The sequence below is a fragment of the Entelurus aequoreus genome, linkage group LG17 (assembly GCF_033978785.1).
Source record: "Entelurus aequoreus isolate RoL-2023_Sb linkage group LG17, RoL_Eaeq_v1.1, whole genome shotgun sequence".
NCBI lineage: Eukaryota > Metazoa > Chordata > Actinopteri > Syngnathiformes > Syngnathidae > Entelurus > Entelurus aequoreus.
The window spans coordinates 46203677-46218930 of NC_084747.1; the positions used below are offsets into that span (position 1 = coordinate 46203677).

A 15254-nucleotide genomic window follows, 5' to 3' on the forward strand; every position below is an offset into this window, starting at 1 on the left:
AACTTATAGTCTGAAAAATACGGTATTAAACAAGACAAGAAGCAAGGAAATAAACAGACAGAATTCAATTTGGCTCAATTTGAGGAGAGACGCTTGGACATCTGTACCCTTGTACAGTGTCATTACGCTCTGCCAAAAGATTGCACGCCTCCTTCTTTTATTTGGACCTTCCCTGACCACATGGCCACAGCTGTTTCTAAAGGACGAGGGTCGTAAGCCGTTCACAGAAAAGGTCGGTTCAAAAAAGAGGTCGTAAGCAGTTCAAAAAGAAGTTCGTAAAACAGTTGAAAAAGGATGTTCAAAAAGAGGTCGTCTGGAACTTGGGCAGATCCTGCCTTGTCTCCGCTTTGTAGTCCTTGGGTTAAAACAATATCTCTCTGTTGATTACAATACATGACAGAAAACAGAACACCTTCATGTTGCTTCCCCCCCTACACGGTGGAGTTTTACAAGCCTCCTTCTTGGTAGGTTGAAAGACAGCTTTTGTGTTCTCGCTGGGAACTCATTTCAACACAAAGTTTTTGTGGTAACTTACATAAAATAATTCTAACACTAACCAATAATTTAAAAAAATACTTCTTACTAGGAATGTCCGATAATGGCTTTTTTGCCGATATTCCGATATTGTCCAACTCTTAATTACCGATACCGATATATATAGTCGTGGAATTAACACATTATTATGCCTAATTTGGACAACCAGGTATGGTGAAGATAAGGTCCTTTTTAAAAAAAAAATCATAAAATAAGATAAATACATTAAAAACATTTTCTTGAATAAAAAAGAAAGTAAAACAATATAAAAACAGTTACATAGAAACTAGTAATGAATGAAAATTAGTGAAATTAAGTGTTAAAGGTTAGTACTATTAGTGGACCAGCAGCACGCACAATCATCTGTGCTTACGGACTGTATCCCTTGCAGACTGTATTGATATATATTGATATATAATGTAGGAACCACAATATTAATAACAGAAAGAAACAACCCTTTTGTGTGAATGAGTGTAAATGGGTTGGTGTATTAATTGTAAGTGTATCTTTTTGTTTTGTTTATTTAATTTTTTTTTAAAAAAGATACCGATAATTTCCGATATTTAATTTTAAAAAAAAGAAAAAAGAAAAGATACCAATAATAAAAAAACCGATACAGATAATTTCCGATATTACATTTTAAAGCATTTATCGGCCGATAATATAGGCAAGCCAATATTATCGGACATCTCTAATTCTTCTTGGTAGGTTCAAAGACAGCTTTTGGTGTTCTCGCTGGGAACTCATTTCAACACAAAGTTTTTGTGATAACTAAAATAAAATAATTCTAACACTAACCAATAATTAAAAAAAATACTTCTTACTAGGGATGTCCGATAATGGCTTTTTTTGCCGATATGCGATATTGTCCAACTCTTAATTACCGATACATACAGTCGTGGAATTAACACATTATTATGCCTAATTTGGACAACCAGGTATGGTGAATATAAGGTCCTTTTTAAAAAAATTCATAAAATAAGATAAATAAATTCTAAACTTTTTCTTGAATAAAAAAGAAAGTAAAACAATATAAAAACAGTTACATAGAAACCAGTAATTAATGAAAATGAGTAAAATTAACTGTTAAAGGTTAGTACTATTAGTGGACCAGCAGCACGCACAATCATGTGTGCTTACGGACTGTATCCCTTGCAGACTGTATTGATATATATTGATATATAATGTAGGAACCAGAATATTAATAACAGAAAGAAACAACCCTTTTGTGTGAATGAGTGTGAATGGGGGAGGGAGGTTTTTTGGGTTGGTGCACTAATTGTAAGTGTATCTTGTTTTTTATGTTGATTTAATAAAAAAATAATTAAAAAAAAAACAAAAACGATACCGATAATTTCCGATATTACATTTTAAAGCATTTATCGGCCGATATCGGACATCTCTACTTCTTATCATTAATGCGACTTTTTGAACAGGTGCGGTACAAAATGGACGGATGGATGGATTAAAATGTATGAGAATGTTTTATATTTTGAACGTTATTTTTAACACTGATTACCAGCGTAATTATTCATGACTTATCGTGCTCAGCAATGTCAGCTAAGATTGGTCTGAGAGCCAGGTGCAGTCATCAAAAGAGCCACATCTGGCTCCAGAGCCCTAGGTTCCCTACCTCCGCAGCAGACTGAACACAATGTTGTCCTTTGACACCGCAGGGGGGACAAGGAGCCCGTGAAAAAGAAGCTGCCGCCACGACTCTTCTGCGACATCTGCGACTGCTTCGACAAGCACGACACCGAGGACTGTCCCACGCAGGAGCAGATGGCCGACTCGCCGCCGCACACCTCCTACCACGGCAGCAAAGGCGATGAGCGACCTTACTGCAACACCTGCGAGATGTTTGGCCACTGGACCGACGCTTGCAACGATGACCAGACATTCTGACGGCGCTCCCACAATCACTGCCTTCCTCCTTTTTCCCCACCAATGCTGGACGACTGTTTGAGTGTTCAAAGAGTTGCTTTTTAATGCAAGCCCTTATTTAAATAAGAAGTACGCCATCTTCGCACATCTCATGAAGCCATTGTCTGTCAGAGTTGACTTTATTGATCCATATCTTGATTGTTGTTTGCACAGCTTGTGGACAAATATCTATAAATATATATATATATAAATCAAGTCTATTTGAAGAATGACACCGTGGAGTGTCGTCTTGTTTGAAAATTGGCAAGCCATAGTTTATTTTTTTAATGCTGGGAAATACTTTTAAAGGTTTGATAATGTGCATGTAGGAGAGAGGAAGACACGAGGACATTTTGGCTTTATTAAAAACATTGAACACTTATAAAAACACTTCACACACACATCCTTACTTCTTCTTGGTTTTGTGTGTTTGGGTGTGTGTGAGAAACACATTAATTCTGTTTTTTTTTGTAATAAAATAAAACGGTTTTGATGTCCATGGGGAAAAATTAATAAAAGTTACTTATTCAAAATCTTCCTCCTAACGTCTTTCCATCGACCCTGCTGCTGTCTTCGTTCTGGAGGTAACAGCGGTGACACTTCACACGCGTTGCGCCATTTCTTTAGTTCCACGCTCAGCTCCACGGTGGTGGACTCTGCACCTGTGTTGGTGTGTGAAGTCACAGTTGTCACTCTCTTTTCCTTTCACTGCATCATACACACACTTCACCCACCCTCACTACACTGAATCATACACACACTTCGCCCACCCTCACTACACTGAATCATACACACACACACACACTTCACCCACCCTCCCTTCACTGCATCATACACACACACACACACTTCACCCACCCTTACTATATATATGACCACTATATTAGGAACACATGGGTTGTGTGACAAGGACCAATTAGGCTAAATTGTACTTCATTGTGGGCACACCTGCACGGTCTAATGATCCACGAGCTCTGTCAAAAATGTTGACCATTGGATCATCAAAAGGACTTTGCTAATGCTAAAAAAGAAACTTTTATAATGACATTCAACATACAACTCATGTTTTGTAAAGCTTTTATATCATATTGATTACACTCTGCCCATAGAAAATCTTTTTTTTTTTACTTTACCAATCATGTAAACTTTAGGTTCACACCATATTACGGTTTCTTTTTATTATTTAAACATGAGTTGTATGTTAAATGCTGTTTTTAATTTGAGCAATTCTATTGAAATATTTTGTTCAATGCAATAACAAACAATACAGGTGAGCTGGACTTTTCATGACTAAAATTTACACCATTTAAAATGATTTCACCCATGAAAAGTTAGTATTTATAATTATATTGAAATAATTTTTAATAATCGATTATCAAAAATTCTGTTACATTTTTTTTTAACACATTTTATCAGCTTGTAGATTTTAGGTTATGTACACAAAACTAAAAAAATATTTGTGATTTCATATCTAAATTTAAAAAATATATTCTATTTTACATGTATTTTTAAATATTATTTGAATATTTCTTAATTTTTTCTAATTTATAGCATTTGGTATAATTAGTACAAATTCTGGATTTTACCACCTTTTTCCTTGCAAAAGTTTTTCTTTTTAACATAATTATCTAATAAATGATTTATAATTATCTAGATGCTGTATTGTATTTAACATAATTATCTAGATGCTGTATTGTATTTAACATTGTATTTAACATAATTAATATAGATGCTGTATTGTATTTACATTTCCCTCATGTTTATCTGACAACACTAAATTGTCCCTCATGTGTGAAAGCTTTCTTGTCTATCTGTGCTGGCCTTGTGTTTTGGTGTTTAGCTGCTCACATTTGTGTTCTTTCATTTTTGTACTCTCATTGTGGGATAAATCATGTCCATCCTATCTTATCATCTATCCATTTATCCATTTACTACCGCTTATTCCCTTCGGTGTCGCAGGGGGTGCTGGAGCCTATCTCAGCTACAATGGGACGGAAGGCGGGGTACACCCTGGACAAGTCGCCACCTCATCGCAGGGCCAACACTGATAGACAGACAACATGCACACTCACACATATCCTGTATATTGTTTTTAGACAGTAACACCCACGTGGACTCTGTCTTTGAAATGTATGATGGCAGCACAATTGGTGTTAATGTGTTAAATCGGCTGTTTTCCAATGGGTGACTTGTTTTGTTGCGAGGTCTTAATATTCACTGCTGACAAAACATGTTTTTTTAAATGTTTGCGTACGCCGAACGTAACAGAGAACTTAAATATTAATAATAATAAAAATGTAATATATAGTGCCTTTTTAGATAGTAATACCCACGTGGACTCTGTCTTCGAAATGTATGATGGCAGCACAATTGGTGTTAATTAGAGATGTCCGATAATATCGGCCGATAAATGCTTTAAAATGTAATATCGGAAATTATCGGTATCGTTTTTTTTATTATCGGTATCGTTTTTTTTTGTTTTTGTTTTTTTATTAAATCATAATAAAAAACACAAGATACACTTACAATTAGTGCACCCACCCAAAAAAAAACTCCCTCCCCCATTTACACTCACACAAAAGGGTTGTTTCTTTCTGTTATTAATATTCTGGTTCCTACATTATTTATCAGGGGTCACCAACCTTTTTGAAAGCAAGAGCTACTTCTTGGGTACTGATTAATGCGAAGGGCTACCAGTTTGATACACACTTAAATAAATTGCCAGAAATAGCCAATTTGCTTAATTTACCTTTAACTCTGTTATTATTAATAATTAATGATATTTACACTTAATTGAACGGTTTAAAAGAGGAGAAAACACGAAAAAAATGACTATTCAATTTTGAAACATAGTTTATCTTCAATTTCGACTCTTTAAAATTCAAAATTCAACTGAAAAAAAGAAGAGAAAAAGTAGCTAATTCGAATCTTTTTGAAAAAATTTAAAAAATAATTTATGGAACATCATTAGTCATTTTTCCTGATTAAGATTCATTTTAGAATTTTGATGACATGTTTTAAATAGGTTAAAATCCAATCTACACTTTGTTAGAATATATAACAAATTGGACCAAGCGATGAGGTGGCGACTTGTCCAGGGTGTACCCCGCCTTCCGCCCGATTGTAGCTGAGATAGGCTCCAGCGCTCCCGCGACCCCAAAGGGAATAAGCGGTAGAAAATGGATGGATGGATGGATGGACCAAGCCATATTTCTAACAAAGACAAATCATTATTTCTTCTAGATTTTCCAGAACAAAAATTTTAAACGAAATTCAAAAGACTTTGAAATAAGATTTAAGTTTGATTCTACAGATTTTCTAGATTTGCCAGAATAATTTTTTTGAATTTTAATCATAATAAGTTTGAAGAAATATTTCACAAATATTCTTCGTCGAAAAAACAGAAGCTAAAATGAAGAATTAAATTAAAATGTATTTATTTTTCTTTACAATAAAAAAAATTAATTTACTTGAACATTGATTTAAATTGTCAGGAAAGAAGAGGAAGGAATTTAAAAGGTAAAAAGGTATATGTGTTTAAAAATCCTAAAATAATTTTTAAGGTTGTATTTTTTCTCTAAAATTGTCTTTCTGAAAGTTATAAGAAGCAAAGTAAAAAAATTAATGAATTTATTTAAACAAGTGAAGACCAAGTCTTTAAAATATTTTCTTGGATTTTCAAATTCTATTTGAGTTTTGTCTCTTTTAGAATTAAAAATGTCGAGCAAAGCGAGATTAGCTTGCTAGTAAATTAATACAATTTAAAAAATAGAGGCAGCTCACTGGTAAGTGCTGCTATTTGAGTTATTTTTAGAACAGGCCAGCGGGCTACTCATCTGGTCCTTACGGGCTACCTGGTGCCCGCGGGCACCGCGTTGGTGACCCCTGTAGTATATCAATATATATCAATACAGTCTGCAAGGGATACAGTCCGTAAGCACACATGATTGTGCGTGCTGCTGGTCCACTAATAGTACTAACCTTTAACACTTAATTTGACTCATTTTCATTCATTACTAGTTTCTATGTAACTGTTTTTATATTGTTTTACTTTCTTTTTTATTCAAGAAAATGTTTTTAATTTATTTATCTTATTTTATTTTATGAATTAAAAAAAAAAGGACCTTATCTTCACCATACCTGGTTGTCCAAATTAGGCATAATAATGTGTTAATTCCACGACTGTATATATCTGTATCGGTAATTAAGAGTTGGACAATATCGGAATATCAGATATCGGCAAAAAAAGCCATTATCGGACATCCCTATTAATAATAATAATAACACAAATTTAGGCCCTGTGATGAGGTGGCGACTTGTCCAGGGTGTACTCCGCCTACCGCTCGAATGCAGCTGAGATAGGCTCCAGCGACCCCAAAAGGGACAAGCGGTAGAAAATGGATGGATGGATGTTATATGCTTATTTGATTAGATGTAAACCTCCATTGTGGGCGTCTATGATAAAAAAAAGTGATAAAACAAGCGTCATGTGTATTGGACGGCCAAAGTGGTGAGGACAGGTAATACCTCTGACCACCACCGCTGGTTTCTTGATGGCGGCGCGGCCGCCCGCTTTCTTCTTGGGCTCCTCCTTGGCCTTCTTCTCCGCTGTGGCTTTCTTCAAGAGAGAGCGACACACACCATGACCGTGAAGCAGTGACACACCCCCCACCCCACCCCACTCCCCACACTTGCCTCCGGGGGTGTGCGGGCGTCTTCTGCGGGAGGATCTCTGTGCAGGACACCAAAGTTGCAGAGGGCGCTGACCTTGTGGCAGCCGCTGAGCAGCAGCTTGTGCAGCGGAACATGTGCCGACGCCACCAGCGTGATGATGGGGGCGTCTGGTATCAACACCGTGCTCGCCTTCTTCTTCTTCTTGTCCTTCTTGGCCGCCTGCGGGAGGACAAGACCGTCAGCTTGGGGACACACCAAAGATTTACACCCCCACTCCCTGCAGGTCCTTGTAAACATTGTAATATAGAGGATCTTTGACTACTGTTTTTGCTGTAGGTCCTTGTAAACATTGTAATATAGAGGATCTTTGACTACTGTTTTTGGTGTAGGTCCTTGTAAACGTTGTAATATAGAGGATATTTGACTACTGTTTTTGCTGTAGGTCCTTGTAAACATTGTAATATAGAGGATCTTTGACTACTGTTTTTGCTGTAGGTCCTTGTAAACATTGTAATATAGAGGATCTTTGACTACTGTTTTTGCTGTAGGTCCTTGTAAACATTGTAATATAGAGGATATTTGACTACTGTTTTTGCTGTAGGTCCTTGTAAACATTGTAATATAGAGGATCTTTGACTACTGTTTTTGCTGTAGGTCCTTGTAAACATTGTAATATAGAGGATCTTTGACTACTGTTTTTGCTGTAGGTCCTTTTAAACATTGTAATATAGAGGATCTTTGACTAATGTTTTTGCTGCAGGTCCTTGTAAACGCTGAAATATAGAGGATCTTTGACTACTGTTTTTGCTGTAGGTCCTTTTAAACATTGTAATATAGAGGATCTTTGACTACTGTTTTTGCTGTAGGTCCTTGTAAACATTGTAATATAGAGGATCTTTGACTACTGTTTTTGCTGTAGGTCCTTGTAAACATTGTAATATAGAGGATCTTTGACTACTGTTTTTGCTGTAGGTCCTTGTAAACATTGTAATATAGAGGATCTTTGACTACTGTTTTTGCTGTAGGTCCTTGTAAACATTGTAATATAGAGGATCTTTGACTACTGTTTTTGCTGTAGGTCCTTGTAAACATTGTGATATAGAGGATCTTTGACTACTGTTTTTGCTGTAGGTCCTTGTAAACATTGTAATATAGAGGATCTTTGACTACTGTTTTTGCTGTAGGTCCTTGTAAACATTGTGATATAGAGGATCTTTGACTACTGTTTTTGCTGTAGGTCCTTGTAAACATTGTAATATAGAGGATCTTTGACTACTGTTTTTGCTGTAGGTCCTTGTAACATTGTAATATAGAGGATCTTTGACTACTGTTTTTGCTGTAGGTCCTTGTAAACGCTGAAATATAGAGGATCTTTGACTACTGTTTTTGCTGTAGGTCCTTGTAAACATTGTAATATAGAGGATCTTTGACTACTGTTTTTGCTGTAGGTCCTTGTAAACATTGTAATATAGAGGATCTTTGACTACTGTTTTTGCTGTAGGTCCTTGTAAACATTGTAATATAGAGGATCTTTGACTACTGTTTTTGCTGTAGGTCCTTGTAAACATTGTGATATAGAGGATCTTTGACTACTGTTTTTGCTGTAGGTCCTTGTAAACATTGTAATATAGAGGATCTTTGACTACTGTTTTTGCTGTAGGTCCTTGTAAACATTGTGATATAGAGGATCTTTGACTACTGTTTTTGCTGTAGGTCCTTGTAAACATTGTAATATAGAGGATCTTTGACTACTGTTTTTGCTGTAGGTCCTTGTAACATTGTAATATAGAGGATCTTTGACTACTGTTTTTGCTGTAGGTCCTTGTAAACGCTGAAATATAGAGGATCTTTGACTACTGTTTTTGCTGTAGGTCCTTGTAAACATTGTAATATAGAGGATCTTTGACTACTGTTTTTGCTGTAGGTCCTTGTAAACATTGTAATATAGAGGATCTTTGACTACTGTTTTTGCTGTAGGTCCTTGTAAACATTGTAATGTAGAGGATCTTTGACTACTGTTTTTGCTGTAGGTCCTTGTAAACATTGTAATATAGAGGATCTTTGACTACTGTTTTTGCTGTAGGTCCTTGTAAACATTGTAATATAGAGGATCTTTGACTACTGTTTTTGCTGCAGGTCCTTGTAAACATTGTAATATAGAGGATCTCTGACTACTGTTTTTGCTGTAGGTCCTTGTAAACGTTGTAATATAGAGGATCTTTGACTACTGTTTTTGCTGTAGGTCCTTGTAAACATTGTAATATAGAGGATCTTTGACTACTGTTTTTGCTGTAGGTCCTTGTAAACATTGTAATATAGAGGATCTTTGACTACTGTTTTTGCTGTAGGTCCTTGTAAACATTGTAATATAGAGGATCTTTGACTACTGTTTTTGCTGTAGGTCCTTGTAAAAATTGTAATATAGAGGATCTTTGACTACTGTTTTTGCTGTAGGTCCTTGTAAACGTTGTAATATAGAGGATCTTTGACTACTGTTTTTGCTGTAGGTCCTTGTAAACGCTGTAATATAGAGGATCTTTGACTAGCTTTTTTGCATAGGTTTCCTTGAATGGCATTTTTGTTTTCCTGTACGGCCCTAAAAAAGATAGCAGGGCACTCCTGTCACATAGAGGATCTTTGACTACTGTTTTTGCTGTAAGTCCTTGTAAACACTGTAATATAGAGGATCTTTGACTAGCTTTTTTTGCATAGGTTTCCTTGAATGGCATTTTTGTTTTCCTATATGGCCCTAAAAAAGATAGCAGGGCACTCCTGTCACATAGAAGATCTTTGACTACTGTTTTTTTCTGTAAGTCCTTGTAAACATGGTAATATAGAGGATCTTTGACCAGCTTTTTTTTTGCATAGGTTTCCTTGAATGGCATTTTTGTTTACCTGTACGGCCCTAAAAAAAGATAGCAGGGCACTCCTGTCACATAGAGGATCTTTGACTACTGTTTTTGCTGTAAGTCCTTGTAAACATGGTAATATAGAGGATCTTTGACTAGCTTTTTTTTGCATAGGTTTCCTTGAATGGCATTTTTGTTTACCTGTACGGCCCTAAAAAAAGATAGCAGGGCACTCCTGTCACATAGAGGATCTTTGACTACTGTTTTTGCTGTAAGTCCTTGTAAACATGGTAATATAGAGGATCTTTGACTAGCTTTTTTTTGCATAGGTTTCCTTGAATGGCATTTTTGTTTACCTGTACGGCCCTAAAAAAAGATAGCAGGGCACTCCTGTCACATAGAGGATCTTTGACTACTGTTTTTGCTGTAGGCCCTTGTAAACATTGTCATATAGAGGATCTTTGACTAGCTTTTTTTGCATAGGTTTCCTTGAACTGCATTTTTGTTTTCCCGTATGGCCCTAAACAATAGCAGAAAGATCTTTGACCAGCCTTTTTACAGTAGGTTCTTTAAACATCAAAATGCTCCTGTCACATAGAGGATCTTTGAGAAGCGTTTTTTACAGTAGGTCCTTAAAAGCACCTCCTGTTGTATAGAGGCTCTTTGACTGTTGTTTTTCTTTAAAAAACAGCAGGCAAAGAACACAACCACTCACTTGTTTGCCTCCTTTTTTATTGGCTTGATCATTTTTGGCCAAGGGGGCGTCGTCAGGGACCTCGGCGGGCCACGACAGCACCTGAGTGAGCGTCACATTGAACAAAGACAAGCGTAGTACTACAAACACGTCTTTTATTATTCCTTTCATTTCATTTGATGTGTTATTTGTTTCTTTCACGTTTGGCTCACCTTTTCCTGTTCAATATGAACCTGAAGTCCTTGGCTGAGGAATTTCTTGAAGCCCCTCAGGTCTCTGATGATGAGCGTGAGTGCGTCACTGAAGTCCACGCAGTCCGACCAGGGGTGGCGTGAGGTGCTGTGTCTCGACTCTGTGACTCACAAAGTACAAACAAGATGGTGGAACCTTCCATGATTACGTCATTCACTGATCTCTATTTCCTCATCACCCTTCCTGCAATCCTTCCTGTCACAATGGAATTAACATTTTTACCGTACGTCGTTTTGGTCGTGTCTAATGAAACATCTTAATATCTCTTTTCCTGTCTGCCATTACCTGCCGGTAAACAGCAGGTAATGGCAGACAATAAACCTTAAAGGCACAGCCTTTGCGTGCCGGTCCAATCACATAATATCTACGGCTTTTCACACACACACAAGTGAATGCAAGGCATACTTGGTCAACAGCCATACAGGTCACACTGAGGGTGTCCGTATAAACAACTTTAACACTGTTACAAATATGCGCCACACTGTGAACCCACACCAAACAAGAATGACAAACACATTTCGGGAGAACATCCGCACCGTAACACAACATAAACACAACAGAACAAATACCCAGAACCCCTTGCAGCACTAACTCTCCCGGGACGCTACAATATACCCCTCACCAGAGGTGGGACCAAGTCATTGTTTTGCAAGTCACAAGTAAGTCTCAAGTCTTTGCCCTCAAGTCTCGAGTCAAGTCCCGAGTCAAGACAGGCAAGTCCCAAGTCAAGTCCAAAGTCAAGACTGGAAAGTCTCAAGTCAAGTCCCAAGTCCGGCATTTTAAGTTTCGAGTCCTTTCAAGTCCTTTTAACCACAGACTAATATATTTACACAGATTGTGTATGCTTTTAAAACGCTGTATTTATTTATTAAAACAAGTGCATTTAAAATTGCAGGGACTGTATATCCCTTGCAGACTGTATTGATATATATTGATATATAATGTAGGAACCAAAAATATTAATAACAGAAAGAAACAACCCCATTTGTGCGAATGAGTGTGAATGAGTGGGGAGGGCGGTTTTTTGGGTTGGTGCACTAATTGTAAGTGTATCTTGTGTTTTTTATGTTGATTTAATTTAAAAAAAAAAATAGTAATAATAATTTTTTGTATTTTTTTATTTCTTGTGCGGCCCGGTACCAATCGATCCACGGACCGGTACCGGACCGCGGCCCGTTGGTTGGGGACCACTGTGTTAAAGTATTTGGCAGAGGCTTTTATCCAAAGCGACATACATAAAAAATACATATAAAACAATCACTGTAAACATGATCATTTAAGGGAAGAATGTAATACAAAATATCAATACAAAGTGTCAAGACAGAATAAACTCTCTGGTGCTGCAGCAACAGAGATACAGTCTATAGGTCCCTAAGATATATAGATATCTATACATTGTTTATGTAGAATATACGCATGTTTATATAACCTAATCATATTGTTTCTTGAATTTAAAAATAGATGACCGTTTTTCCCGCATCTCTGGGATTATACTCCCAGTTTTGATCTCGGACGTCTGGTCATTTATAGCATATAAGAATATTTTATAACTGTTAAACAAACTATTAATAATAAAACACGCCAAAACTTGTGTCCTTTATCATAGCTACACGTATGACAAAAAAGCGCGTGAAAATCAGTGGTATTCAGTGAGGTAAAATGAATTAAATGCGCTGACAGTTCATTGCTCCTGCCAAATGAATTGCACTGAGTGGAGCGGATCACCACTCCAAGATGGCGGCCCCGCGTCTCGTCTGCGCCAGTAGGCAGTAGCGCTCCATGCTGCGTCTACTTATAAGATGTCTATGGTTATAACGTTAGCAGTGAGGTTACAGCCTCACTGATTTAACAACACAGCAAATAAAAGTCATGTTACTTAGCCAATAAACGTTATCTTACATTCAAAACTTACCGTTCTGTTTGCAACTTCAAATGTCGAACGAAGTTGGAAGTTGTTGCAATTCGTTTTTTGTTGACCAAGTCGTAGTTTTAATACCCGAACGAAACTATCTTTGACGTAATTTTTCCTCACTGGCGCGTTGTTTGAGAGCTATTCTTCGTTGGTTGTTCTGCAATTTGATTGGATGAATGCCGTGGGATGAAAACAATGTGGATCTAATTTGATTGGCTGTTGTACTGACAGACACACACGCTGAGAGAGCGCACACTCCCTGACAGACACACACATCGACACACGTACACTTTGGAAGATACGGAGCGCTCCCAAATAACTTTTTAATCGTTGGGTTTTGGGGAAAGTAGCAAGTCATGTCAAGTCAAAAGGCTCAAGTCCAAGTGAAGTCACAAGTCATTGATGTTAAAGTCCAAGTCGAGTTGCAAGTCTCTTTACATTTTGTCAAGTCGAGTCTAAAGTCATCAAATTCATGACTCGAGTCTGACTCGAGTCCAAGTCATGTGACTCGAGTCCACACCTCTGCCCCTCACTATACAATTAAATGTGTTACAAATGTGTTTATTCATGTTTTTTGTAAATAAGTCATACATGTGTTATTACATGTTTTCAAAGTAGATGTGTTATAAATGTGTTATTACATGTTTTTAGTGTAAATGTGATACAAATATGTTATTTTATTTTTTGCATAAATATGTTATTACATGTTTTCAGTGTAAATGTGTTATAAATGTGTTAATACAGGTTTAAAATGTTAAGAAATTGATGCTTTAATGCAAGTAAAAGTGTTATAAATGTGTTATTACATGTTTTCAATTCATCTGTTACAAATGTGTTATTTCATGTTTTTTGTAAATAAGTCATAAATGTGTTATTACATGTTTTCAGTGTAAATGTGTTACAAATCTATTTTATGTCTCGTATAAATATGTTATAAATGTGTTATTACATGTTTTCAGTGTAAATATGTTAAAAATGTGTTATTACAGGTTTAAAATGTTAAGAAATTGATGCTTTAATGAAAGCGTGTTTCATGCAAGTAAAAGTGTTATAAATGTGTTATTACATGTTTTCAATTCATCTGTAACAAATGTGTTATTTCATGTTTTTTTGTAAATAAGTCATAAATGTGTTATTACATGTTTTCAAAGTAGGTGTTATAAATGTGTTATTACATGTTTTCAGTGTAAATGTGTTACAAATGTGTTTATTCATGTTTTGCGTAAATAGGTCATAAATGTGTTATTACATGTTTTCAAAGTAGATGTGTTATAAATGTGTTATTACATGTTTTCAAACTAGATGTGTTATAAATGTGTTATTACATGTTTTCAAAGTAGATGTGTTATAAATGTGTTATTACATGTTTTTAGTGTAAATGTAATACAAATATGTTATTTTATTTTCTGCATAAATATGTTATAAATGTGTTATTACATGTTTTTAGTGTAAATGTGCTATGAATGTGTTAATACATGTTTCAAATGTTAAGAAATTGATGCTTTAATGCAAGTAAAAGTGTTATAAATGTGTTATTACATGTTTTCAGTGTAAATGTGTTATAAATGTGTTATAACAGGTTTAAAATGTTAAGAAATTGATGCTTTAATGAAAGCGTGTTTCATGCAAGTAAAAGTGTTATAAATGTGTTATTACATGTTTTCAAAGTAGGTGTTATAAATGTCTTACTACATGTTTTCAATTAAATGTGTTACAAATGTGTTTATGTTTTTTGTAAATAGGTCATAAATGTGTTATTACATGTTTTCCAAAGTAGATGTGTTATTAATGTGTTATTACATGTTTTCAAAGTAGATGTGTTATAAGTGTGTTATTACATGTTTTCAAAGTAGATGTGTTATAAGTGTGTTATTACATGTTTTCAGTGTAAATGTGATACAAATAGGTTATTTTATATTTTCCATAAGTATGTTATAAATGTGTTATTACATGTTTTCAGTGTAAATGTGTTAAAAATGTGTTATTACAGGTTTAAAATGTTAAGAAATTGATGCTTTAATGAAAGCGTGTTTCATGCAAGTAAAAGTGTTATAAATGTGTTATTACATGTTTTTAGTGTAAATGTAATACAAATGTTATTTTATTTTTTGCATAAATATGTTATAAATGTGTTATTACATGTTTTCAGTGTAAATGTGTTATAAATGTGTTAATACAGGTTTAAAATGTTAAGAAATTGATGCTTTAATGCAAGTAAAAGTGTTATAAATGTGTTATTACATGTTTTCACTGTAAATGTGTTACAAATCTATTTTGTCTCGTATAAATATGTTATAAATGTGTTATTACATGTTGTCAGTGTAAATGTGTTATTACAGGTTTAAAATGTTAAGAAATTGATGCTTTAATGAAAGCGTGTTTCATGCAAGTAAAAGTGTTATAAATGTGTTATTAC

The 15254-nt window shown here is 35.4% G+C and overlaps 2 protein-coding genes across 6 annotated transcripts in view; one reads left to right on the forward strand and one right to left on the reverse strand.

Moving 5' to 3' along the window:
- clip1a (CAP-GLY domain containing linker protein 1a) overlaps positions 1-2993 on the forward strand; it is a 52861-nt gene extending 49868 nt beyond the window's left edge. For 3 of the 5 annotated variants that reach the window (XM_062025793.1, XM_062025796.1, XM_062025795.1), the window contains one exon: positions 2211-2992. In XM_062025793.1, the coding sequence (XP_061881777.1) occupies positions 2211-2439 (229 nt within the window). In that variant the 3' untranslated portion in view covers positions 2440-2992. Of the gene's footprint in view, positions 1-2210 lie in introns of all 5 variants that reach the window. The other 2 variants (XM_062025794.1, XM_062025797.1) reach the window with 2 other exon arrangements.
- The window catches only part of LOC133632945 (leucine-rich repeat-containing protein 43-like), a 49964-nt gene continuing 37274 nt past the window's right edge, over positions 2565-15254 (reverse strand). Inside the window, exons 8-12 of the mRNA XM_062025798.1 lie at positions 10887-11026; positions 10696-10776; positions 7153-7350; positions 6985-7075; positions 2565-3119 (exon numbers count right to left, since the gene is read on the reverse strand). Of these exons, the coding sequence (XP_061881782.1) occupies positions 2977-3119; positions 6985-7075; positions 7153-7350; positions 10696-10776; positions 10887-11026 (653 nt within the window). The 3' untranslated portion in view covers positions 2565-2976. The remainder of the gene's footprint in view (positions 3120-6984; positions 7076-7152; positions 7351-10695; positions 10777-10886; positions 11027-15254) is intronic.